The 24,990-nt window shown below is 52.1% G+C and overlaps 11 protein-coding genes across 11 annotated transcripts; 4 read left to right on the top strand and 7 right to left on the bottom strand.

The window, feature by feature from the left end:
* Positions 1–3,991: 3,991 nt before the first annotated feature.
* On the bottom strand, positions 3,992–4,783 carry CCOS01_12537 (uncharacterized protein; the record flags this gene model as incomplete). Its single annotated transcript, XM_060460685.1, has 3 exons — positions 3,992–4,099; positions 4,404–4,530; positions 4,725–4,783. The coding sequence occupies 3 exons, from the start codon at positions 4,781–4,783 to the stop codon at positions 3,992–3,994; spliced, it is 294 nt and encodes a 97-aa protein (XP_060308733.1).
* Positions 4,784–6,860: 2,077 nt separating this feature from the next.
* CCOS01_12536 (uncharacterized protein) lies at positions 6,861–7,139 on the top strand (the record flags this gene model as incomplete). Its single annotated transcript, XM_060460684.1, has 1 exon — positions 6,861–7,139. One exon carries the CDS (start codon positions 6,861–6,863, stop codon positions 7,137–7,139), a length of 279 nt encoding a protein of 92 aa, XP_060308732.1.
* Positions 7,140–8,421: 1,282 nt separating this feature from the next.
* Positions 8,422–8,601, bottom strand: CCOS01_12535 (uncharacterized protein; the record flags this gene model as incomplete). Its single annotated transcript, XM_060460683.1, has 1 exon — positions 8,422–8,601. One exon carries the CDS (start codon positions 8,599–8,601, stop codon positions 8,422–8,424), a length of 180 nt encoding a protein of 59 aa, XP_060308731.1.
* Positions 8,602–8,665: 64 nt separating this feature from the next.
* CCOS01_12534 (uncharacterized protein) lies at positions 8,666–8,903 on the bottom strand (the record flags this gene model as incomplete). The annotated part of the gene is made up of 2 exons (XM_060460682.1): positions 8,666–8,792; positions 8,872–8,903. The coding sequence occupies 2 exons, from the start codon at positions 8,901–8,903 to the stop codon at positions 8,666–8,668; spliced, it is 159 nt and encodes a 52-aa protein (XP_060308730.1).
* Positions 8,904–9,655: 752 nt separating this feature from the next.
* CCOS01_12533 (uncharacterized protein) lies at positions 9,656–10,203 on the bottom strand (the record flags this gene model as incomplete). Its single annotated transcript, XM_060460681.1, has 2 exons — positions 9,656–9,767; positions 9,839–10,203. The coding sequence occupies 2 exons, from the start codon at positions 10,201–10,203 to the stop codon at positions 9,656–9,658; spliced, it is 477 nt and encodes a 158-aa protein (XP_060308729.1).
* A 1,828-nt stretch (positions 10,204–12,031) lies between these two features.
* On the bottom strand, positions 12,032–12,433 carry CCOS01_12532 (uncharacterized protein; the record flags this gene model as incomplete). The annotated part of the gene is made up of 1 exon (XM_060460680.1): positions 12,032–12,433. The coding sequence occupies one exon, from the start codon at positions 12,431–12,433 to the stop codon at positions 12,032–12,034; it is 402 nt and encodes a 133-aa protein (XP_060308728.1).
* An 894-nt stretch (positions 12,434–13,327) lies between these two features.
* Positions 13,328–13,639, top strand: CCOS01_12531 (uncharacterized protein; the record flags this gene model as incomplete). Its single annotated transcript, XM_060460679.1, has 1 exon — positions 13,328–13,639. One exon carries the CDS (start codon positions 13,328–13,330, stop codon positions 13,637–13,639), a length of 312 nt encoding a protein of 103 aa, XP_060308727.1.
* Positions 13,640–13,836: 197 nt separating this feature from the next.
* CCOS01_12530 (uncharacterized protein) lies at positions 13,837–14,064 on the top strand (the record flags this gene model as incomplete). The annotated part of the gene is made up of 1 exon (XM_060460678.1): positions 13,837–14,064. A coding segment is annotated over one exon (228 nt), but the record flags the coding sequence as incomplete, so codon positions are not given.
* Positions 14,065–14,813: 749 nt separating this feature from the next.
* CCOS01_12529 (uncharacterized protein) lies at positions 14,814–15,215 on the bottom strand (the record flags this gene model as incomplete). Its single annotated transcript, XM_060460677.1, has 1 exon — positions 14,814–15,215. One exon carries the CDS (start codon positions 15,213–15,215, stop codon positions 14,814–14,816), a length of 402 nt encoding a protein of 133 aa, XP_060308725.1.
* Positions 15,216–16,379: 1,164 nt separating this feature from the next.
* CCOS01_12528 (uncharacterized protein) lies at positions 16,380–16,868 on the bottom strand (the record flags this gene model as incomplete). Its single annotated transcript, XM_060460676.1, has 1 exon — positions 16,380–16,868. The coding sequence occupies one exon, from the start codon at positions 16,866–16,868 to the stop codon at positions 16,380–16,382; it is 489 nt and encodes a 162-aa protein (XP_060308724.1).
* Positions 16,869–21,167: 4,299 nt separating this feature from the next.
* Positions 21,168–23,037, top strand: CCOS01_12527 (POT family protein; the record flags this gene model as incomplete). The annotated part of the gene is made up of 2 exons (XM_060460675.1): positions 21,168–22,579; positions 22,638–23,037. 2 exons carry the CDS (start codon positions 21,168–21,170, stop codon positions 23,035–23,037), a joined length of 1,812 nt encoding a protein of 603 aa, XP_060308723.1.
* Between the last annotated feature and the right edge of the window lie 1,953 nt (positions 23,038–24,990).

The raw sequence follows: 24,990 nt of genomic DNA, 5'->3' as shown, positions 1-24,990 counted from the left end.
AGTCCAGGGAACCCGTCCTCTCGACAATAATAGTCTTCCCGTATTCCGTGGTTTGCTGAGACGGGAATTGATGCCCGCAGGCTTCGGTACACGCCGCACGTAAAGTTGTCAAGACTCAAGAGTGCGGAGCGTTAAGGAGGATTTGCTCCGGAAACAGCCAACCGCAAGTCAGCACAGCACGACAGCAAGGCAGCATGAGCAAGGCAATGGTGATGGGAAAGCCAGCATGGGCCCATGGTGCGATCTCAACGTACCATTGCTTATTATCTCGGCTCGGTCGATACTCCATACTCGATACATAGGACTGCGGTCGGCTTCATCTCAACCCATCACTCCTGAGTTACAGCTCCAACTTCCAAAAGAGCCATCAACCTTGCATCAAACATGAAAGAATGTGGGCACCAAACGGGTCATATCCACCGAAGAAGCTCAGACTGTATCCCTTGAGTCCTTTCACGTCAACATCTGGCTGCCATATCCGGAGGTTCAGATCCTCAGTGGGGGAGGGGGGTACTGTGGCTCTCAACTTGGAGTCTTGACTCTTCTCCAATCTCCATCTCGTCTCTCTCTCCTCATCTGTCGTGCCCCCGCAGGAGAAGGGAATGGGGGCAGTGGGCACTGCGGCAGGGAGACACAAACATGGGCAAAAGAGGCAGGCCGTCGATATCCTCACTGGGCGTACACCATTTTCTACGCACGAAATCTCTTCACTGCGTCTACGGATACTCGTACATGGGTTGCGCGTGCCTACGCTGCTACGCATCCTGGAAAGGGCTAAATGACGTAGTGACCCGTTTCACGGCCCTCAGCCGTCATCGGGCATTAACGTGCAAGATCGAGTCTTTCTCTCATGAACTAGGTGCCTGGGGCTCTTAGCGGTACGCAGGGCTTAAAGTGGTCAACAATAGCCCCGTAGGCCCCCCTAACCAGCCCCCCACAACGCCGGCCTCTTGCTCCAACCACGCTGCCAGCTTTGTGCCGTTGCCGCCTCAGGCGGGTGCTGGCGTCCTTTCTACAGGGGAGACCACGGAGACCAAGGAGACTAAGGAGACCAAAGGAGGACTACAGGGGCGCGAAGGGGCAATAGGCGTCTTTTCCGTGCGCTAGGAGCGTCCGCCAGAGCCCGCAGTTTCAGCAGTAGCATCCACTTCTATCTGAGGCTTATTAGCGAGCCGCGAGGAAGCCCGCAACTTGCGAGAAAACTGTCGACAAGTCCATCATCAGGCACTATTCCGGCGGCGTCTGGTCAAGAGGGGCTGTTCAGGTTCTCGAAATGGGATGGACGAAGTACGACCGGCCACCGGCCACTGACGGACAGTAGCTACCGGTATTCCCCCGGACGAGCGCAGTCTCAGCTTCCTCACCTTCAAAGTGTCGGACTGCGGTAGACAATGGAGATGGAGATGGAGACGGAGACGGAGAGGTTGCCGTACAGTCTTGATACCGGAGCTTTTCAAACAGAGATCACCGATGACTATGGAGTCGCTACATGTCCACTCCAGATGGACGCGGCATGGGTGGTTTGCAGTCTCCAGAGGCATCCCCATGGGCCCCCCCTCGCTCAACGGCCCCTCTAGGATGTGTCTAGAGTTCTAGATCACCAATGGAACCCATCAGGGCGTCTCTCTCGAGCCTCCTGCCCGCCTGGGCTTTGGAAATTGCATCTGTAAATGGCATGGCCATATCGACCGAACACGAGAGGCAATCGACAAAGCCGTGCGAAACTCTGAGTGAACTGCACCCCGGTCGTCTCACCCCCTCCCCTGGGCGTTCTGGACATGCAGCATGCTCTTGGAATCAAATTGCTTGGGCATTTGGCACACAAAACACAATCTTTACCACTATGCGTGGTGCTGTAGACACTTGCTCCCGCCGCTTTCCTTTCTGACCGCTTCTTCACCGAGACCTCGTAGAGGCCTACCGAGACATTCACCGCGCATACACCGCAAAACGCCATCGCAATCTAGCCAAATATACCACTAGCTCACTGCATCTGGCATAACGGCAGTTCGGCACTCGAGGCTGTCGATGACTTCCTTGATATTTGATCAATCCCTTGCAGCCAAGATCGCCGTGTAATCTGAAGACGGTTCGAGCTTCATCGAGAAGACGGGACGCGTACTTCTCGCCCGGGGTTCGACCCCCAACCGGCAGGCCTCCTCGAAATATTTCGCTTGCACTTCCACGTAGCGGCTTTGCCTTGGTTTTGAGAGGCAGGCCACTCCCGCGTCTCATCAACAAGATGCACGCATAGGCACCAGTGATCTGCCTATCTGCCTATCCAGGTATTCGTTCCTTGGGGATCGAGTCGGAAGCGCCACTCTTCTCAGTCGAATTATCTCTTATGTGGCTGACCCCGGTGGCATCGAGCCACACGTAGCTGCGCCCCATGTACCACAAACATCACCCTAAACCAAGATTACAAGTGGTTTTGGGGTTAGGGCAGCCATCACACTTGCCATCACCCACCACGCCGCCGCAGTCGGACCAAGAGACTCGCCACTGGCGGCTACCGTGGCTTACACCTCTGTAGATTGTGGATGCCTCTGGATTTCGTTTTGGCTAACTAATATCCCTCGAAAGGGTGGCCGACGTTCCATTGGACAATGGAACATCCTCGATATATCTCATGCGCAAGCTACTAGAGCTCGGGATTAGCACTCTCAGGCTTATCTTGGACAGACGCTCGATCAAGTAGCGGTGAGATTCGCCTGGACTTTGTTCGAGGATGCGGAAGCTCCAATCAAGCGTTTGGTTGGCCAATCTTTCTTCACCTTTGAGGCTCAGACGGTGTTGGTCTACAGATCTACAAGATAGAGTTTCGTCCATTTGCCGGTGCCATGCTGGAACCGCGACCCACCTGCTACCGTGCGGACGCCGCCGTGTCGATCTAGGATGAGGCTCTTTATCAACTCTGGTCTACCTAGCCAGAAGCATCTTCACCGTGCCGCAAGAACACGCGAGGGCGTCTGCCGCACGGAAAGTTTCCTGCCGTGCACGCCGTAATGAAGAGATACCTACGCCATTCCGGAGCGATCACTCCAAGCTTTTCCAACGATCCGAAGATGGTATTTACAATTTGCCATGCAGGCAACGGATGCCTGGCCGAAGCCGCACCGAAGACCGATGGGCTGCGCACGAGATATAAGCATTATCATGAGGCCGGCAATGTGCATGAGCTGCTAATTTCCGCACCGCAGACGAGGGAACTTGTAAGATGTGAGAGGTCTAGTGATCTTTTGAGCCTGCAACGTCGGATTCTACACGCCAGCCGGGTTTGGCAAGCACCACCAATGGCCCAGGGCAACGGATTCCATTCGTCAACATTAATATCTGCCCTAGCAAGATATGTGCGGCTTTTGTGTACACATGTCGTGATACGGTTTTCAGCCCAGCATGACAAGTGTTTACCCCGTTTTCTCTTTCATATCGTTCGAAAGTGGCACCGAAATCCTGGCCGTCTGAGCAGTCGGGACCTCGGAACACAGCATCTTCAGGAAGCTTTTCCGATTTGCCAGTCATCAAGCGAAACTGGTCATCTGACACACTGTTCACAATATAGAAGCTTGACTGAGCAACGCTTGGTATCACCACGAGGCAGTAAGACGGGAGCTCCCATCTGGACCCTCTGGAGTTAACAACCTAGCCGCCACGCAATACCTCGAGCTTCGCCATATCATACTGCACTGGGTTGAGGAAGACGATGACTTCGTACACACTACTCACACCCTTTACTTCCGACAGAAGTTCTCAACGAGGTTCTCGGATGGCCTCATTCCATTGCTTTGACGGAATGTTGCACAACATTAGCCAACACACGATCTTCGGGCTTTGCCCAGACGTTCACCGGCAATGTTGCACAACAGAGAACACGCCTAGAATGAGGAAACATAGTATTTGCCTTTGATATCCGCTCGGCGAGGACGCAATGCCTCTACACCGTACCAATGGGAGGGGATCTAACTACCCCGCATTCTCGAGGTCGGTGAGTTTACTTACTGCCCGTTTCACGCCCACAGCATGCAGTCAGCCTCGGGGACGCTGGTGGCATCAATATAGAATGCCATCGGCTTACTTCATGAAGCATTGCTGCAAAAGACTTCGCTGGCAATGTAATGGTAAGATCGTTTGTACGTCGCCACCCCATTGGTACTGGTCGTTGGCTGACTGGGTGTAGAGCAATGGCGATGTTACACCATGATGAACCTATTCGCTAGTCATGATGGAGATGACGAGCGACCGGACAGGACCATGGCATGGCGGTTTGTTAGGACTCGCCGCGGGCAACATCTAAACAGCCGGGCGTTTTTCTCCCAGGCAATGCCATGCCCGTTGATGAGACGACATTCAGAGGCAACATCTTCCATCGACCAACCAGCGTCTTGCATCGCTACCCCACAAACCTTCACTGCGACGACAACGACGTGGAAGCTCCAGTTGGCCATGCCATGTCGACCTTGCATTTCCACGGCGTCCGGTGGCACAGAGCAGCGAAGAGACCGTTTCAGCATCGTCCCTAGTTCTCCAGGTCTAGCTTGGAGAAAGCGGGGAGACGGGCCAGGCGCTAAGACGAGACCTCTGGTCTCACGGACGTTATTCTTTCGAGGACCATACCACGTTGAACAATGGTTCAAGCCACCGACCTTCTTTGAGCGTCGACTGCCGCCCGCAAACCGGTGCTTTTCTAAATCGTCCGAGGCGTTTGTGTTGAGGTTGTTGCTTACTCAACGTGGTGGCGGGACACTGAAGCGGAGAGGTCAGCTGGGTTCACCGCTGTTGTCATGGCGTCTGAGTTTTCCCCGGAGCGGCGCCGGATGGAGCAAAGGGGGCAATCTCAGGATACGGCAATTCAGATTTGCTCCTTTTTGGGGCTTCCCGGTAGACCAAGAAGGGCATGCTTTTGGCCGTTTTAGGAGGGGGAGGTGTGCGTGTTTCGTCGACGAACTCTGGACGGGCACACGCTCACGCACGGCATGGGTGTTTGGTGAGTTAGACTGAACCTGGCCACTATCAAGACTAATCTGGAAGTTTGAGTCTGGGTTCAGTTTCTCAGGGTCCTTTCCTTGTTCAACATTGACTTTTCCCCGGGGCTGGGAACCTGGGGTAGTCTGGGGAACCGATCTTCAGCTACGGACGAGAGTTAGGTTGTATAGCTGACGGTCAAAGGCGGAGAGTGCTTGCGGATGTCTTGTGCTAAGCTTCGTAGTAGGATACGTTACACGCCAGCCATCTCGAGTACTTGCGCCTTTGTGCAGGTACTGGAGATGTGTGAAAAGAGCTTCACGGGCAAACCAGTTTGGTCTGGTTTCGACGCCCGCTTGGTTTGAGGCCTGGCAGTCAATCAAGCAAGAGCATGACAAGGACAATGGAGTCTGATGTCGTCCTCCACACATCCACACCAGATCTGCACGTCGGTCTCCTATGCGAGGACGGGCAGCAGCGGGGGAGTTGCGATACTTTCATGACTGAAGCACGATCCGGGGATTGTCAACCGCATTCGACAACTTCTCTTGATAAGACGGGCGGGGGATTCCTGGGCCTCATCTGAGGCTGTAATGCAGACCGCAACGCAGCTCGATGGGGATGATTTCCATGCACCCTTCCCCATTGGAAATATCACTACGAGCTTAAAGGTGGAGATGCAAATCGGTCTCTAGATCGACCCCGCCTTTGTTGCTCCATGGTCGAACTCCTATGGGAAGCTCTACCCGTGGCAGTAGCAGTAGCAGCACTAGCTTGAGCTCTGAGATGAAGGGCATGTAATCATGTACCGATTCTATGTTCACGGCCATAGCCAGCGTCGTGGGACAGGGGCCGCGCCGTCAGCACACCAACTCGACTCCGGTCGAACCCAGCGGCTCTTTTCTTAGCAGCCGCCTCGTGGGCCGTCTGATTGGACGGTACCCCTCTCTCGGATATGGCGTGCCTGTTCATAGTGGCTGGATGTTCTGCCTGGCGTCCTGCCCTAGCTGGTGATGGTAGCAGTGTGGCAGTCTACCAGCGGTAAGTGGTACTGAGTGGATGCTTGGGTGGGAAAGGTCCAAGGAGCGTTGAGGAAAGAGAGTGTGACCGGTATGTAGAAGATTGCCAATCCGGTGCTCCCGCGTCGATAGCGTCCCGAACGCGGCGATGAGTTTTGTGTGTTCTGGGACAGGACGAGACCGCAGCTTGCATGCAGCGGGGTCTTTCTCATCGCCCGTTGCTACGCTGGAGTTTGCCTGCCGTATCTGCGATGACAAAGCAAGTGTGGGTATGGGAGACCAGATGAGGCAGGGAGAGAGAGAGCAGGCAACATGGAGAATATTGAGACGACATGGAGAGACATGTGAATTGGATAGGCATTGGTGAGGCACTCGAGTCGAGCAGGCCAAGGCAGTCAGCGCGAACGTGGAGGGCCACCTGCATGCGGAGGGCATCAGAGAGGGGTGGAGATGGAGCCGTTTGCTGTTACCTTCCCTCGCCCTGCTGTGCGGGGAAAGGAACAAAAGGATACCTCATCGGGAGGGGAAAAGGGGGTTCAGTTGCAGTCGTCACTAACACGCGAGCGACGGGAGATGTGGTGAGGGAGAAGGGCGAGACAAGCACGAGACAACGCTTGACGCGGCGAGACAGTGATGTGTTTGGATGAGGGCGGGATCTTCAGCATTCTTGTGGCGCTGATGTGAACATAACGCGGGGGAAGCTTGTGAGATTACCTGCGTTTCTGTCACTTCGCGAAGGCGTGTTTTGGTGGTCTGGACCGATTTACACTGGGGATTGAGATGGTTGAGAACAGGCGTGAGGTGAGGGGGCATCACCAGTCTCAAGAGACTTGGTCGTTCTGGATTCATGGAGGTGATGCATGATGATGGAGGTGAGAAATGAGATGCCACTGCGAGAGGTGCATGGCAATGTGGTCGGCGGCTGTGCTGTGCATCGGGTTGGTAGTCGCACACGACTTCAACGGCTGTCGGTGGAACCAGCGCACCCGCCCGTCACCCGTGGGACCTGATATCGTGGGACTTCCGGGGTTCTCGGCGAGTGGGTTCGGGGAGGGGGCGCAGGGAGGAGTGGACTCGGCGGATATAACGGATTCATCGGGTCGCCGACGTTTAAACGGGGTGTTGAGTAGATATCGTGGCCGGAATCATGCCTGTTGATGGTGTGGTGATACACGACTGTTTACACTGCATACACAGTATCTCTTCCGGCGAATAATCATAAGTGGGATAGGCAAGTTTAGACGGGCTTTCTGATAAGTTGGTAAGACTATGGGGATAGTCTTTCTGGGAACACGAGAGATGTGACACGACAGCACGGATGGGGATTGAGAACTTGAGAAAGAGAGTTATCAGCCTCCGATGCCGGGGTTCAAAGGTTACGAGGCACGGGGAATGAGTGAAGTGAGTGAGGCTGCATTCCCCGGTTTCTCAGAGGACCCTGAACCCGGACCTACAGGCATATTTTGATAGCGTTTCTTTTCAATTTGTGGTTCAGCTCTCACCGTGCGTTGGTTGGCTCGGGGCTGTACCTGTACTGCGTACGGAGAACCTAGACGTGGAAACTTGGACGTTGGAATGCACTGCACGGTCGTTGAGGGAATAACGTTTGCGTGGGCGGTGGATGGGATGGATTTTCTGGGGAAGGAAAAAGTAAACATTGTTCGCTTTGGAGTGGCGGCTTGGGTTTACAAAGTTGGTAGCAACTGGACTACATTTTCCACGTTTGACTGACATTTTCGACGCCACCTATTACGATGCCTCCCTCCGGCTCCGAGATGCAGAGTCAAAGTCTGATAAGGTGTCTTTTGCCCGACGATGGGGGGAGGATAACGGCAGCAAGATGGTACGGCTGACACAAATCATGGATGTATTCAATGGCACGAACATGGAGACGAGGGTGTAGACTGAAAGACCAAAAAAAGTCGGCAGAAAGCATTGTTGGCACGTTTCCAAAGTTTCTGTATCTTGAATCGGACAAGCTTTTGCGGGGATTGAGTTGAAGGCTTGAAGTCAGTGCTGAAGTCGTTGAGTCTTTGTAACTCTGTCTGTTTGGTTATACTTTTCGCGGCTGACTTGATTTTTTCTTTTCTTTCCTAGGTAATTACCTGAGCACGATGGGTTTCCGGCGGCACGGACACGGACACACATTAGATTTTGCGGGGAGGAAGAGGGTTTGTTGAATCGTCGTGGGCATAGGTTCCCCGGCTTCCGGACACGGACGGGGGGGCATGGGTGGGTGGGTATCGCTGGACCCCGGGAGCCTGAACGGCGGTAAAAATGAAAATCAGATTCGGCGACCCGGGGAACGTTTCTCGCTGATCCCCGTTCTCGCGCGTTTAGGTATCAAGGAACTGAGGAACCACCTACTAGAGTTCTTGTCGCGGCGGATGTTGGGGAGTAGAGACCATCTGTTGTGCTACGAGATGGGGTAAACCAAAGTCTAGTGGGCGGAGGTATGCCTCTTCTCGTCTGAATGTTTGTCAAAACCGCGCAGTGGCGATGGGATGCTGGAGTGGAGAAGATTGGTGTTTTCATGACTGTAGCTTTTGGTGATGGATGTGTGGGCGGGCAAGGTTATCTGGAGATGGTGGTTTGAACCCCCCGGGGATGTTCGGGCCATTTTTGATGAGAGGCTTGATAATTGACACATAATCTCGGCGCTTCTCTGTTGATGGTGGATATCACTATCGAGGCGAGCGGGTTGTGGTGCGCGACGTACGAATGAGGCGCAGATGTAGCCATGAGGAGCCAGAGATCAGACCAGTCTCGAACTTGGAATGGATGACTGGATCCTCGGCAATGGCATCGATGCTTCGTTTGGTCAAGTTGGTAGTGACAGTGGTGTTTCGAGGATGGCTGATGGGTTGCGGTTGCAGGCGCCACGGCTTACCGTTCGCCACGGGTGGAGAATGGGGGAGGCATTTTTTTGGTTCTATCAACACCACCTACGGCATTGATGTTACGAAGAGTGTAATGGGCGATGCCGGGTGGTGGGCGGAGAGAACCGCGTTGGTAACGAGGGAGAGATGGGGGCCTCGTAATTGTGCAGATGAGTGAGGCCATTTGGTGATTGTCTGCTTTGTGAGATGTGAGGGCGATGATGATGATGCGTGAGAGGCTTGGTGATGATGGAATATTCGAATTACAGCGAGAGTTTCTTTGGGCATCGGCTCACACAGCGCATAGCATTTTTTGAGTTGCAGTTTCTACGGCCAGGAGACCATAGAAGCACGAGATTCAATGGACAACATGTAACATGTGGCTCTCAATGGGGGGCTTGTTGATGTGAGGTCATAGGGGTCCTGGAGAGATCGTCGTCGATGGCGTTCCCCGTGTGTCTCTTTCATGTGCAATGCCCGCTGCGTGGAAGGCTTGCGTCGCGTTTGCGTGCGTGTATCTATGGCGAGGGTGCAAATCCTGTCTTTGGGCTGGGGAACTACGGTTCAAACTTCAGGCGAGGCGATGATTGCCCCTTCATGGGGAAGATGGACGTCAGTCAGCACGTCAGTTTACAACTTTTGCGTGCGTGTAGCAAGCTAAAGCGGCAGCAACACAACGCTACCACCTAGGGCTACCTGAGCTTGCTGGCTGCCGCCTGAGTTGAACCCCTTTGTGTGTCTGAAGATCAGGTTTTTCTTAATCATATTTTTTCAGGGTCCGACGATCATTGAAGATTATGGCTTTTGGGTTGGACGGCGACGGGCGCGGACGAAACGGGGCGAGACGCGGGGAGGTGTTGTGGTGTTGTGTGGGAGGGAGGCGGTGGTGGTGGTGGCTGGGTGGAGACTGACGAAGGGGTTTGAGGGGATTCAGGTGTCGTAGAAGAGGTATTTTTTTTTCATCGCATAGCGGTATACCTAGATGGGAGCAGGCGAGACGGATGCGGGAGGGCTCTCTTTAGGATCTTGGTCGTGGTGTAGGTGGTGGTGATAGCGGCGAGGGATATGGACGTAAAGACGAGGACGAGCGCCGGATGGTTGATGATGGTGGTGGCGTGCGTGGGAGACCTCGCATCTGTTGGTTCTCCATGGCCCAGACTCTTGTCAGTGGTTGCAAATCTTTGCCCTTTTCTTCCTTCCTCCCCCCCTCGCCATCTCGTCTGTATGCGACTCCCGGACATCTGTAAGTATTCGTAGGCTTGTAGCCACATGGATGGGGACACTGGAGGGTGCTGCTGGGGTGCTGGGGCCGGAGCCTCCAAGGGCCTTGCGTCTTCCGACATGCAGTATGCGGAATGCGGTCTAGGTGTGTATGCGAATGTGTGAGAATGCGCGTCTCTTTGGGTGTGCTGCAAATACAATCCGGAGTCGTGTGTGTGTGGTGATGGTGGTGGCATGGCATGCGACCGGGTTCCGATGATGAGACGCTGTTATCAGGGAGGGAGGGGTCTGGAACTTTGACAGTCTCCACTCCGGTTCTCCAGGGACCAACCTATCCACTGATACAGATGCGAAAGGTATGGATGGGATGCTATTGCTGATGCTGCCAGAACTGCTAATACTACGCAGGAGAGAAGAACTACTGCGTGCGCGAGTGCGTTTATTGCGCTTGCTTGCCACGATGCTACATGCTACGGATGCCTTGCCAGCCGCTTCGCTATTCTGAGTGGGCGTCTGGGGCATCAGCCTAGACATGGATCTCGAAAGGTGTGATGCGGATGCGGGCAAGGGGTGCGGGCATAGGTATCTCAGATCCAGAGGGCCCCTAGCCAGCATCATATCGAGAAGGATGTGCGGTGAGCCTGAACTTGTCAAGATGGCTTCTTTCTTCCAATACCCTCCCCCTCCAATATCAAAGAGAACCTTGAGCATAATAAAGAGGTTTGCTTCTAACTCTTCAGGAAGAAGATATCCACTCAGAGCACGGTAGCTTTGCTTGCCGCGCCTAGAACTGATCCCCCAGTCAGTGCAAGAAGAGGAGGGGGATCGTTGCGTTTGGGTCTCTTGTTCGCCTCCCCTGGGGCAAGTCTGTGCGGACAGTCCGGTCGGGGTGGGAGTGGTGCAACACACGCAGCACGGAGAAAGTTTATTCTTGTTGGGGGAACCTAAGCCGCCTGGAGAAAAGACGGACAACGGACACACAGAGACTCAGAGAGAGAGACGTGTGTCTAGTTTTGCTCTGAAGAATCTCTCCGCTAGAGGTGAGCTAGAGCGAGATGCCAAGAAGGGTCGGCCGTTGGTGGTTTGGGTTGTGTTTGCAGTGTCAGTGCCAGACGAGGGGTTGCCTAAAGCAGCCACCTCCATCTCTTCAAGGACGGTCAGTCAGTCAGCGTTAAGTTCTACCGTCGGTGTGCTTCTAGTCGTCTTGTTGCATCTCCGGTAATAACCCTTATGTCTTTTCCCCATTGCAACGCAAAAGCAGCATAAACTTCGTACGCTTTGACTATGCCACGATTGCTATAGCGCCGGCTTCGGAGGCTGGCAAGGCTGGCATGGAGAATTATAGTCATATTCATTGTTTTGTTCACCTTCCCTCTTATCCAGAACTACTATCCCGCCGGGAGCTTCTCTGGCACGCCTGGGAGATAGCGCCCGCGACGGTGCGGTGGACAGCTCTGCTAGAGCGGCGGTGGGCGCTGTCGCTGGCTGGTTTCGTCCACTTTTGAGGCTTTTCTTGACCTTGGCTATTTTGGTGGACTCTTTAGCGCCCTCGACTGCTGGCATGGTTGGCAAAGGGGCTGGACGGGCTGGTTTCTGGCTGGTAAGACCGGGTAAGCCAGAAATACAATTGCACAGAAATAGGGATAGAGGCGTTCGCCTAGAAGGTGACGAGGTGAGTGGGCGTGCGTGAAGAGCATGGGAGAGAGGATGTTGCTACTTCAGGGAGGTTGTAAGAGTTCGTTTGTTTTACGCGATGATGGTGCTAAGATCGTTATCTGGGCAGGCGACGAACGTGGCTAGCGGGGGTTGTGGAGTTGACGAGACTGGAGGGATGGATAGATAGATGGGAAGTGTGGAATGGGATGTCGTCGTCGTGGTGGAGAGCCTCACGATGTGACGAGCATGGCAAGGGGTTTTGGCTGAGCCGTTTCCTGCGCCTTGCATTTTGGCTCATGCCCGGTCCATTTCACGATGTTTGGTTTGGTGTCGTTGCAGGGCCAAGGGGTGTCGCCAAAGGCCTAGCCACAGCATTGGCCCATGGGTTGGAACGACAAGGGGTGTGCTGTTCACGATGTGTGGGCTCCGATGGGGACGACCAGTTCGCATGTCCTTGAAGCACGAGTTGACGCGTGAAATCCTCCGAAGCACATCACGTAGACCAGGGTTCGCGGAGATCCAGGCCACTTGCGGATGCGAAACATGTAAAAACGGATGAGGGACCCCCAACAATAACTCACATCGCGATGCCGACGACAACGGTGATGGGGAATCGGGACTCGGAACGAAGCCCGCCAGCGGCAACGGGAACGAGGATGAGATGAGTTGAGTGGTTAATCGACCAATCCATGGCATGCAAGACCACCCCTTCGAGGCTCGAAAGCCGGTGGTCGGAATTGTTCAGATCCAGGGTTCGCAAGATGTAAGAGAGAGCATTTCAGCGAGGCACATATGGTGAGACAATATCGGACAGTTGGGACTGCAGCTTGATGTCGACCCCTGCCAATTACTTGCAGAGATTTTTTTCGCCTCTACTAGGGGGCTAGGCGTGTGAATGACGAATGAGCCACTGCACGATTCTTGGGATATGCGAACATGAGAATTGTTTAGATGTTCCTTAGGAGCGCTGTGTCGAGAGACTGGCAGCTACACTTACAGTTGCGTGTGTACATAAGGCAACAGAAGAGGGGTTCAAGTCTTACGGAGGGTGTTTGAGTTGACTTAGGCAGAGATCGGATTTGATAGACGTTGAATCTTGCTGTTTCTGTGTTTTGGTGTGGTGAAAAATTCAAAGCCGATGGCGACGGGAATTGTACTTGCCGGCAGCGGAGTCCTCCGCCCCCCGACTATACCGGCGAGACCTACCGCCTCAAGCAAAGAAACTCAACCTTGTCAAGCAAACGTTGGCTGAAGCTCGCCTCGTTCGTAAGCTTTGCAGCATCTGGAGCTGTCCGTTAGATGCGCCAAATCTGACAACCAAAGCCGACACTGTCGATCACTGAGCGGGTGGTGCGCTCGAGCTGCCCGTGGATCAGACGGAGAGGCCCTTGGCCAAGAGCTACACGGGCCGGTGAGCGTTGGGCGTAGCACCATGGGAGGAGGTGAGTGAGGTGAAGGAGGGGGTGAAGGATTCGATGGACCACGCTCTAGACCGTCGGTCTGTGACTGTCAAGATGCGAGGAGGCTCTTCTCTTCCCCCTTCGAGGCTCACTTGCAGATGTCGAACTCACGGTTAACGAGACCCAGCGGATGGGTCGGTCCCAGTGTCTGCTTGTCTGCGGATGTGGGCTGCTAAGCGCGGGAACGAGGGGCAGTCGGGGGTGGATGAGCGGCACAGGTAATATTGACGCTTTTTGCCCAGGCCTCTCGATGCTTCTGATACGCTCAAAACGATGGACGTACGGATTCGAAATAGACATTACATGCAATGCGGATTTAATGTGGATTGCATGGTTCGTTGGAGGTCTGAGAAAAGTGATGAGCGGACTTATTGACGTCTTCCTCCCATGTTTCTACACCCCCTACCCCGGCGTCCGCCGCATCGCTGAGAACAGCGGATGAGCCGCTGCTGCTTTTGTCTGCCTTCGATGAACGGGAATCGGGATCTACTACCTAGATTTCGAGAGTGAGACGCCAGACGTAAAAAAGCCATTCTGCTTATCTGTGGAGATTCATGTCTCTGATGAATCCAGCCCCAGCCGCCGTTTTGCGTTTGTTCCTCAGAGAGATTTAGACTCACGCTGATCGATGGACAATCTTTCCCCTCAAGTCCCCTTCCCGTCTCCGCAAAGCAGCGGCCGTCGTGCAGCTCAGCTCAGCTCAGTTCTGGAGAAGGTCCAGGCGGTCGAGGGTGTTCGTGCAAGGGAGAGGTCCACCAGCCCACAAACCCACGAACACCGAACCCAACCCCCGCAAGACCCAATTCTTTTGTCATTGCTTTGGGTTTCCACTTTACTGCTGCTGCTGCTTCGCTCACATCATGTTGAGGCTAAACGATGGGAAGACGAACGGGCCATCATCACATAATCATTCCTCATCCATCATATCAGACCGATGTGGAGCACAACAGAGCCGCCGGCGTTCAAACATCACTCCAACGAAGCACGATGGCGCCGCACGTCTCCCAAACTAGTTTGCCTTTGCCTTGGAACAAGACATGTCAAACTCGCCTCTGTGGATTCTACGCATACGTGTACGTGTACTGCGTTGTTGTTGGGAGACTTGAAAGGGACTTGCCCTGGAGGGGCGTCCGCTGCCAGCGCCAGTGGAGATGAGGAGCGGCACAGACTTAAACTGCTAAAGCAGAAGAAGCTTCAGTGAGCTTCAGTGCGTTTGCATGGGGCTGACATGGCGAAAACGAGGTCGGTAACTGTGATAATCTGCGGCGTTGGCAGGGTCCCTAGATGCTGTAGGGGCTGGATCTGCCTGGCTGGCTGGCCTGTAAAATCCCCGACCACCTTGTTCTTCACCCCCTTCTCCTGCGTATGAGTGCGTGTGTTTCTGCTCTCTGTGTTTGTGTCTGTGGCTCGCTCGGCCGGGTGGCGGCAAGGTTCGCGCGAGGCTGTGCGCGTCTTCTTCTGCCCTCACCGTCCTTGCGTTATCGGAGAGAACAATGCTTTGTGGACTTCGCTCCGGACTTTCGCCGTTACGTTAGCTTTTTGCTAATTATTTTGTCAAATATCACGCCGAGATTGGACGCCCACCACCATCAACAGTCATACTATCAACCGTGCCACTACAATGCGCGATGGATCCACGGTCTGCATGGAATCCGTAACATCTCGCCCCGTACCGCGATGATGACGGCCCCAACAATATCCTGTCCATCTCGGACGATATTCAAGACCTTTGAGATGGAGGGTCGGGAAATATCATCCTCTCTGAGGGTCGTCCCCATCCAGCCTCGCTCAATCGCTGTTTTAAGTGGCATAATTTCCTTCCTAGGCCAGAAGCTGTCTGATGCAGACGGACCGGTGTCGGTGTACTGCGACCTCACCCATTGCCAGTGGGTGTGAGATTGATACCCAAGCGATTGACCTCTCATATGCCGCACAAGACAGACACCTGCGCCAGCCCTGCAAGAAGACGTTTCAGGGTTCAATGAGGCGCTTCTGCGTTGCTTATCAACTGCAGCCATAACATAACGTACAGATGGGTTGCGTGAGAGGGTGTGAAGCGGTGCTGATCCCTTTTCCATCCAAACACACCCTCTCGATTTACTGCCCGCTCTGGAAAGGACCCTGAACTTGGATGATGTGGAGGGCTTGAATGACGCCAGTGATCGTCCCGTTGTCTAGACCTCTTGCACCCTTTGCTTCACCCACTTGAATCTCCAGAATTCCTTCGTATTTCGGGGTGCTTCACTGACATTGGCCTGTGAAGAGAGGGGAAGAGCCAGGGATCGTCTCTCGATGATGCGAGTTTTGTGGAACAATGGCTCGGCCGACGGTTGATGGGTGAGGTGAGGTGCTGGTATTGCGGGTTAGCCGGGGAACATACACTCGGCTTTCGTGAGCTGATGTGTGATGTGACATCGAGACGGGAGGAGCCATGATCGTGAGGCGTCTAGATTCACGTGTCATTTTCTATCTTCTATTGTGGGATCGAGGATACCGCAACGGTCTGGTGCATTGATGTCGATCGGCGATGTCAGAATTGTGTCTGGGTTCCTCCGGGTTTGATGAGATGGGCTCATCATGATAATGAGGTTTCAGGAGGATGTTGCCCGAACCTTCCAAGACTGTACTGGATTTGTATGGGGCATCATTAGAGTCTATCATGATTTTCTACAATAGCTATTTCAAATCAAGGTAAAAGATATCTGCTTCGGTTCGTGTGGCTACATGTAAGTTCAAGCTGGACGTGAAGAGGAATTCAGAGGGCGGACATGATTTGAACCTGCAATGAAATACGCCTCTATGTAGCAACATCTATCATGTTCACTTGGAGTCATTGGCGTTCAATACAAGGTACTAACAACTTAAGTTTACCATGCCTTGTCTTCATCACGATGAGAAGGCCTACACGTTGCATGAAAACACAAAACCCGTATCGTCATATTTTGTGACAAAGACAGTCGATATAATGCCGTTTCGTAATGAGAGATGATTTTACCGCATCTGTCCTAATTCCTAGTGATACTGACTGGATAATAATTGAATAGGACACGCTCGACATCAGACATCTTCGCATTTTGTGCCACAACACATACTACATGCAGAACCCGGGTCATCTCAGTTTTCACAGTCTGGGACCCTCGATAAGCAACTACTTAGTGCTCAGCTGAATCAAAACCTCTTTCTCAGTCTACCCAGTAGGACTTCCTCAGCGCGCTGGGGTCCACTGGTCCAAGACAGCTGTATGCATATTCCCTTGTAGGCTGTGTGAACGCGGTGACTTGCGCATCTTCCGCAGTGATGCTCGCAACCGCCGTCGCCTTCTTTCTTTTGTTCTTATCTTTCCTTTTATGTCCAGGCAGATCGTGGCTTGCAAAATCCATTCCATATACTGTTACTGTTGGCGCTGAAAAGTTGCTCAAGGTGCTGGAGGTATCAACATAGACTGCCTGGGGTTTGTCCACTAGTTTGTCTTTGTGGAATAGCCTCCCGATGGCCACGCCAGATTCCAGTGTCTCTTGAGCTTCTCTCAAAGACTGTTCTTTGATGAACCGTTTTGACGCTTTCTTAGCAGCTTTCTTAGCAGCTTTCTTGGCAGCCTTTGAATTCACTGGTATTGCTTGAGAAGCCGAGCCGCCATTAGTAGAGGGACATGGTGTCTTGATTTCACTCATTTTGGCCCTGTTCCATGGCATCAAACCAAGGTGTACGGCAGTTCCTATCAGAAGCAGCAGCAACGATAGAATGATCTCGATAATTGCCAAATACAGACACACCAAGAAAGCCGATGGAGCTTCTGTAATGGACGCACAAGACGATGGGTCCGTTGCAGGTTCTCCGGGTCTACTGAGTTGAATCGCCTCTTGATTCGCGCGAGCTCGAGGAATATTCGAGAGACTCTGCTGAGTATCAGATCTATCTTGGGAAGTGATCGCATCATTTGAAACCTGACTGACCTTGGGTACGGCCGGCCTCGTCTCTGTACCTGCTTCAGTCTGGCCCATGCTCTTTTGGCATTGCGGCTGGCCTCCTGGACCAGGGGGTAGGGCTTCATCGCTTGAGACGTTGACGATTTGTGACCCAGGGAACGACACTTGGATAGTCTGAGTTGCTGCATCAACTCCAACTCGACGTCTGCTCTGTTCGTTTTGTAGAGACAGTGTTGGGCCGGGAGGTGACATCGTAGTGCCTGAAGCTTTGGTGACTTTTGGCATAGCTAGTCTCTTCTCTCCACCCAATCCAATTTCAGACATGTTTACTTGACTTTGTAGAAAACATCTTGGATCTGCGGAGGCATTGTCATTCCTCGAAGCTGTGCTGGCTAGTGTTACGGCATTGGCTTTGCGCGTGTTGCTCAACTTGATCCTATCCGCCGACTTGAGTGGCTCGTCAGTAGGGACCATCCATGATGTGTGGGCTGTACTTTGATCAGCCATCATATAAAATCTGAATATGGAGTAGTACAGGAACTGACCTCTTGATTTAGATATAGTTCTCCAGGTGTGAATCGAGGCTTGATTGACCTTGAATTTCTCGAGCCATTTATCTGTGTAGTCTATCGGCCACACCTGATAGCGGAAACTTTGAGCTTCTTGGACAGCTGGATGAACTAGCAAGATTGCACATGACGTCGAAGTGCCTAGACGACCCTTCAGGACGGGCTCCTCTATGTCTTGCCAGTTGGTTAGACCGTCTGGGTGAAACCGTTCTGGCGGTGGCGGAGTTAGGACGGTAGTGTATGAGCCTTGAGAAATACGCCACGCAAAGACAAGGGAAGCTCCTTTGATATACTTTGACCACGCGCAGGAGCTTTTCGTTTGTCGCAAGCATAGGGGATTGCCCGAGTCCATCAATGGTCCCATGGCGGTGGTGAGCGTCTGCATCCCTCGTTGAGCTGCCCATTCTTGAACCTGATCCTTCATCAACCCGCTCCATAACACCTGCTTATTCTCCAGCCATGGACAACTTTTGAATTGTCTAATTATCTGCTCAAATTCCTCAGACGTCAGATATTGAGGACAGGCTGTGCGAATGAGGGCTTGGCATGACGCAGTCTGCGAACCAAGCTGGCCCACAGCCTGTTCTGATTTCTTCACCTCTTTTGGCTTTTCCTGCTCTGGGTTCTCCAGCTTCTGTTCTGGTTTCGTAGACTGTTCCGACTCCTTAAGGTGCTTTGAATTCTTAGGCTGTTCTGGTATCTTGGGTTGCCCCGAGGTCTTAGATTGCCCCGATTTCTTGCATGGTTCCAATTTCTTGAGCTGCTCTGGTGTTTTGGGCTGCGCCTGTTTCTTACATTGTTCTGTTTTCTTGGGTTGGTCCACTTGCTTGGGCGGCTCCGAATTCCTGCTCTGCCCCGATTTCTCGGACTGATCTGGTTTCTTCTTTAGTGCCATGGTATTCAGGTGTGAAAACTGACGAGAAGACCACCATGAATCCGGAACTGGATAGAGGTCTCATGAGCCTGTATCTCGTTTTATAAAAGTTGATTGATTGGTGAATTGCCTCGGAAGCATGTGGAAACGAAAGAGGAAAGTTACAACTGGATGTGTGTCTCACAAATGAAAAATCTCATGTTGAATAATGAATCTGTTTGGTCATGAGAGCCCAACGTTCAGCTAATGTTCCCTCGAGGCTTAAACTGAAGCTGCTACCCCGCGCTGACATGAACATGACGTTGAATTCCCGGTCAAAACGATCGAGTTGTATGAACCTGAGGGGTCGCGCTGGGGAAAAAAGCAATTCCTTGGAATCTGGCTTCAGAAAACAGCTGGTTGGGGTTCTTTGACCTTGCGAGGTGTTGCAGCTCCCCAAGACACTCAATCTAGCGGGAGAAACACACTTTACAATATCTCACGCTTGATTACCCCAGGGCCGTCAGAGGTGGCATCGGGTAGTTGAATGGAATAATACATCGGCTTCCACTACCTTCGAAAGCGAGAGAAACAAAACTCTGAGTTGGAGTAGGCAGAATACGACTATGTTTGGACTATTTCCATGCCAGCTGGAACATACACTCGACGAAGATACTCGATCACATCTCCACATTTCCACATTTCAGCTCAGTTGATTCGTTGTTAGTTTCGTTCTTAGTTGCCGGCTGCAGCTTACTACGTAGTAGAAGCAAGGAGAGTCAAGATGTTAAACAGGGCTTGATCTTAGTGGCCACCAATTACAACATGCCCATTTGAATAGTTCCGCGCAAGTTCAAGTACAAAGTTCCTGAAAGATGTGCTGCATGCTTTGATAAGGTATGGTTCTCTCAACATTGAGAAACGTGAATAATTCGTTTGACATATAGAGCGGTGTTGTAAGGTTGAAGTATTTCTTTTTCTTTTTAACCAGACATAACTACGATGGCTTGACTACATTGTTGTGACGTCACTTAAAGCTGTTTGAGATGAATCGAAGACCACTTGTGCGGAGATATCTGCGTAGACACATGAGAAAGATGAACATGAGAAGCTTCATTGACCTCTAGGATGCCCGTCAATGAACAATGTTCCCGGAAAGCAGTGTCTTCTGCTTTAAGCAACAGGATGTGCGTCGGAAGCTACCAAAGCTTTATTCGTGAGTTTTACTGAAATTCGTAAGCATCACGTCCCAGCATACCTATGTTGAGAAACTCTTGGTTCGAGGGGAAATCTTGGGCCATCCACGTCCTTCTTATACTGCAAGAGGGAGAAAACCGCACAGTCAAACTTGTCACTCGCTACAATGGATGGCGTGCTTTCACGGTGGGCTTGAAAGTTGGAACGTGCCTCCAGTGCTTGTCGAATGTGGAGAATGCTCAACCAGATTTCCCACCGCCAAGCATCGCAAACCTTAAAGATTGCGCGAGAATTACACAGCCAACAGCGCCAGAAAGCCACAAGAACTCCAAAAACGATGTATCTTGTGCCTGTTCGAGCGCTCTCGCCGCGTCTTTCTCACTCACGAATGACTCGTCACGGCTTGGCCGCCGAGACATCTTAAACAAGAAAAGGGGGCGGCGAAGGATACAAATACTCACTCATGCCTCGGCAAGATGACAATGATGCCGTTCTCATAGGCCATATTGGTCTATTTGTTACGCAACTCGAGCTGGGATTGAAGTTGGGTGGATTATGGCGACATTTCTAGTTTTTCACAACAGCTCGTCCGACTGAGGATGCGCCGGTCCCAAGCACTAATAAGCTTTCGGTCGTCCCGTCCGGCGGTCAACTACGGCAAGGGGACAAGCACATCAATTTCGTGGTTTGGGGATATCTCTGCTCTTGTTGGATGTGCAACGACAAAATCCCCCACTCTCGCAATCACGCAATCGACGTCGTGGGCTCCCGTCATGGAATGCCGGCGGATAAAAGACCGATAAGGGTGTTGATATCGGCCCGCCTCCATATCTGTTGTGGACATGGGGTCCCGCTGGCCGGGGAAGTGGGCAGCAATTATGGTAACGTTCCGCTCTTGAAGTTCCCCAAACACCAAAGATAAGCGGCATTTGGATGCTCATAGATTCAAAAGAATGCGAGAAGTTCTCCAAACTTCTTATAATTTGTGAAGATTTCGCTGGTTTTCCAGCCTTGGAATTAAAGAGACGTTATCCAGTGCCCAGACGGGAGCTAGCCACCCACTTGCCGGGACTAGGATATGCATGGGGTCAATGGCAATGTGCCAATGTCGCAACAAGCTTCCACAAGCTCGCGATCAATCTTGGCCCCGCCTTGGCCGTCTGGGCAGGCCTACGGCCCCTGAACAGGATAGTTCGATGGGGCCCTCCTGTCAACTTTCCTGGAGATCTATCTCTGGCTGCAACGTTCCGGAGACTAGCAGATAACATATCAGTAGGTGCGAGGTAGGTCAAAACTCAGTTCCCGGGCCTCCTCACCTTCTCTTCCTTCAGTCTCTTGACCTACGCTGTCAAGTTATACAGAGCGAAGTTGATCACCATGGGTAAGTTCTCTAGCACAAGTTTGATGTACGTCTAGTTCGCTTACATGTCTGCAGCTGAGAATGTTATTGGTCTCAACGTGCACAAGGTCGTCGAACCCGACTCCGACCAAGGCGTACACCCCGAGAAGGCTCAACAAGTTAGTACCCTCGACGTAGAGTCCCAAAACAACTCCCTCGATCAGGCACACTCTGTCATCGATGATGATGCCTACCCGGCTCCGACTGCTGAAGAGCGGTCGACGCTTCGCAAAGTTGCAGACTCCATCCCTATCACATCATGGTCTCTTTGCGTGGTAGAAATGGCCGAGAGAGCATCATACTATGGTGTCAAGGCCGCTTTCAACAACTATCTCCAGTTTCCACTGCCCGAAGGAGGTCCTGGCACCGGTGCCATCGACAAGTCCAAGCCTAATTCCCATGCCGGCGCTCTTGGTCTGGGACTGCAGACAGCCTCTGCCTTGGGTCTCCTCTTCACCTTCCTGGCCTACGTCATTCCCATCTTTGGTGCGTGGATTGCAGACGTCAAGATCGGCCGTTACAAAGCCATTGCATGGGGTGTTGGTATTGGAGGTGTTGCCCATGTTATCATGGTCGGAGGCGCTGCTCCGTCAATCCTGCAAGCCGGCAAAGGTGTTGCCCCGTTTCTTATCAGCTATTTCCTACTTGCCATCGGAGCCGGTATCTTCAAGCCCAATGTTGCACCGACAGTCATCGACCAGTACAAGCACCAACGCGAGTACACCAAGGTGCTCAAGTCGGGAGAGAAGGTCATCGTCGACCCTGAGACTACAGTCAACCACATCATGTTGATCTTCTACGCCTTCATCAACGTTGGCGCCTTCTTCTCTATCGCCGTCGTTTACATTGAGAAGTACCACAGTTTCTGGTTGGCATACCTCGTTCCTGGTATCGTCTACTTCCTGCTTCCGCTTTTGCTTGCCGCCACGTACAAGCGCACAGTCAGAGTCGCACCTCAGGGTTCCGACTTGAACCGCTTCGTCAAGATCACAGTTTCCGCAATCAAGGCGAGCAAGGGAAACATCTTCTCCAAGAATGTGTGGCAGAACGTCCGCCCTACCGCTCTCGCCGAACGGGGAGTCCATGTCGGCTACTCTGAGAAGGATGTAGACGATGCTCGCCGCACGTGGCAAGCAGTTCAGATCTTCCTCTACATCCCAATCTGGTACTTGAACGATGGCGGCGTTGGAAACGTCCAGAGCAACCAAGGTGCGGCAATGACATCTGACGGCGCACCGAACGACTTGCTTAGTCACTTCAACCCCTTGGTCATCATCGTCTTCTCACCCTTCATGGCCAATGTCGTCTACCCCTTCCTCGAGCGTAGAAACGTCAAGTTTGGACGCATCAGCAGAATGACAGTGGGATTCGTTTTGGCCATCATCTCTTCCCTCATTGGTGCATTGGTACAATGGCGTGTCTATGAGACGAGTCCTTGGTAAGTTTCCCTACGGATTGACCTGGCACTCGAGAGGCAATGCTAACATTCTTTAAAGTGGCTACGCTGCCAGCGACTGCGACGACGTCTCCCCTCTCTCGATCTGGTGGCAAATTCCCAATGTCGCACTCGGTGCGATGTCCGAGATCTTCATCAACGTCACGGCCTACGAGTTGGCTTATGCTCGCGCCCCGGAGCACATGAGATCGACCGTTGTTGCTCTGTTCCTCTTCATGACAGCCTTGAGCAGTGCCTTGGGACAGATTCTTCTTCCGTCTATCGCGGACCCAACCCTAATTTGGGCTTGGGCTGCCCCTGGTATCGCCCTCTTCGTTCAGACCATCGTCTTCTGGTTCAGACACCGTCATCTCAACGACGATGTATTCATGACGTACAAGGAGGACTTTGAGAGCGTCAATTCCGGGGAGAAGAAGATTGTTGAGAAAGATGAGAAATGATGAGGGAAGATTTATGTTTACAGATTCAGAAGAGTTCCAGATGGTTGCTCGATTGGCTCCATCAACCATGTAAATCAGTTATCTGGAGCTATCAATCCTGTTCTATTTATATAATTTGACGAATTGTATTTGTACTAGACCATCTAGTAACTTTCATCACGTGGCAAATATTCCAGGTGCTGTACATTTTTAAGCAGTGCCAGCGGGGTGGTAGCGTTGAACTGAAGTGAGGTAGCTCTTGCATAACACCGACGATGGGTAAGAGGTGCATCTACGCCATGTTGTCTTGGAATGCTCTGCAATCGGAGTTTCATTGGTAACACTCTTCTGGCTGAACTATGGGATACGGGAGTACACAGCAGTCATTTCACTTGGCTTCACTCGTCAATGCCTTGATCGCTATGCCAAAATTGTCGTCAGCTTCCACCCCCTGTTAGTACTATCTCTGGCTCATCCTGGAAATCGTTCTTTTTGTCCTTACGGCAACCCACAAAGCTCAAAGTGATGAACACAAGCAGCTGAAAATATTGAAGTCGAGAGTTGATTAATGGTAATGTCACTGGATTGACGTCCTACTTTGTTGAAGCTGATTACTAAAGGGATCAACTAGCAACCTCGGATCTTCGATCTGCACTTGCACATATACTTGTATATGAATAGAAATGTGCTGTTTATTATCTCAAGCAACCTGTGAGAGCGAAAGAAGCACGGCTCGGGCGTGGTGGTTCGTGAAGTCGGCCAGGTTGTAAAGTTTCGGCCGACCCTGGCCCGGATCCGGTGCGGACCCGACAGTTCGCATTCGTACTCTGTAGCTCGTTTTTGCAACCTGGGTTGCGGTAACGTAGAGCCTAGAAACTAGTCCGGGACATGATCTTATGGAAGTAATTCCGCTATGACGATAGCAATTTGGGCGATGCATGTTGTTCATTACGTATTCCAAAACTGCCTTCCTCAGACTTTTACAATCGCCAATACATTTAGTTTGGGAGTTGTTCCCTCATTGATTGCACCTGGACCCTATTTTCCACAAAAGTCAAGCAGATAAGCCAACTGAGAGACAAACGCAGTCTCTTTATACGCTGAGTATTGGGTAGGAAAGTCTCATATGCTCTCTCAGACGAACTTTGATGTGGCCGCGCAGCAGACTGAAGCTTGGTGCGTGACACAAGTGTATTGCAGCGACTCGCGGCACGAGTCATTACCAGCGACCTTGTATGTCGTCGCTTGAGCTTTTCAAGCCTTCCATATCCATCAATGTCGATCGGTATTTTAGAACCGAGAGCTGATATTAAGGGTTATGAACAGCCATGATTTGTGTTGAAGAATCTTGAACAATGAACGCATGGTCCTGGCCTGGAATGACCTACGTAACCTTTTGACACTCTACGTAGGTACTTCATCAATTAATTACGTTTTTGTGACAACTGAGGACTTGAGTCAATCTCCAAAAGAGGTACAATCTGTAAGCTCGGCCTGACTTATTCACAATTTTGCAAGATGATTTTCCGAGAACATCCTCGTTCAGCTAGTATTTTATCGACTCGAGTTCGAAATTCTAATAAATGAAGGTCTCGACCCTGAGCCGTCTTCCCGAGAGGCTCGACTTGTGATTTGGGGATCGTATTGCGTCGTCTCATTGATCAGGACCCCTGCTAGGTTGCTCAATACGGCACCCGCGGAGCCAGCAACGACTTGCCAGGCGTCTGACCGGCGTCTGACCACTACAAGCCATGTGGGATGCCGGAGTCCTCAGACTGGGGTCCCGTGGCAACTGCTATGAGTGATATGATTCTATCATCTATTTGTCTTTGTCTTTCGTTGAAGAACCTTGTTGACTGCAATTACAAGTTAGCAGCACCCATTCGTTAGTTGAGTGGTCGTGAACCGGAGAGATTGACTCGGGCTGGAGCGGAAAGAACGAGAGATGGCGATGAGCGACATGACATGTCCACA

Source organism: Colletotrichum costaricense (assembly GCF_030867565.1).
Source record: "Colletotrichum costaricense strain IMI 309622 chromosome Unknown Scaffold_15.1, whole genome shotgun sequence".
Taxonomy (NCBI): Eukaryota; Fungi; Ascomycota; class Sordariomycetes; order Glomerellales; family Glomerellaceae; genus Colletotrichum; species Colletotrichum costaricense.
The sequence above is the reverse complement of the archived record's forward strand: the minus strand, read 5'-3'. Positions and strand labels throughout refer to the sequence as shown.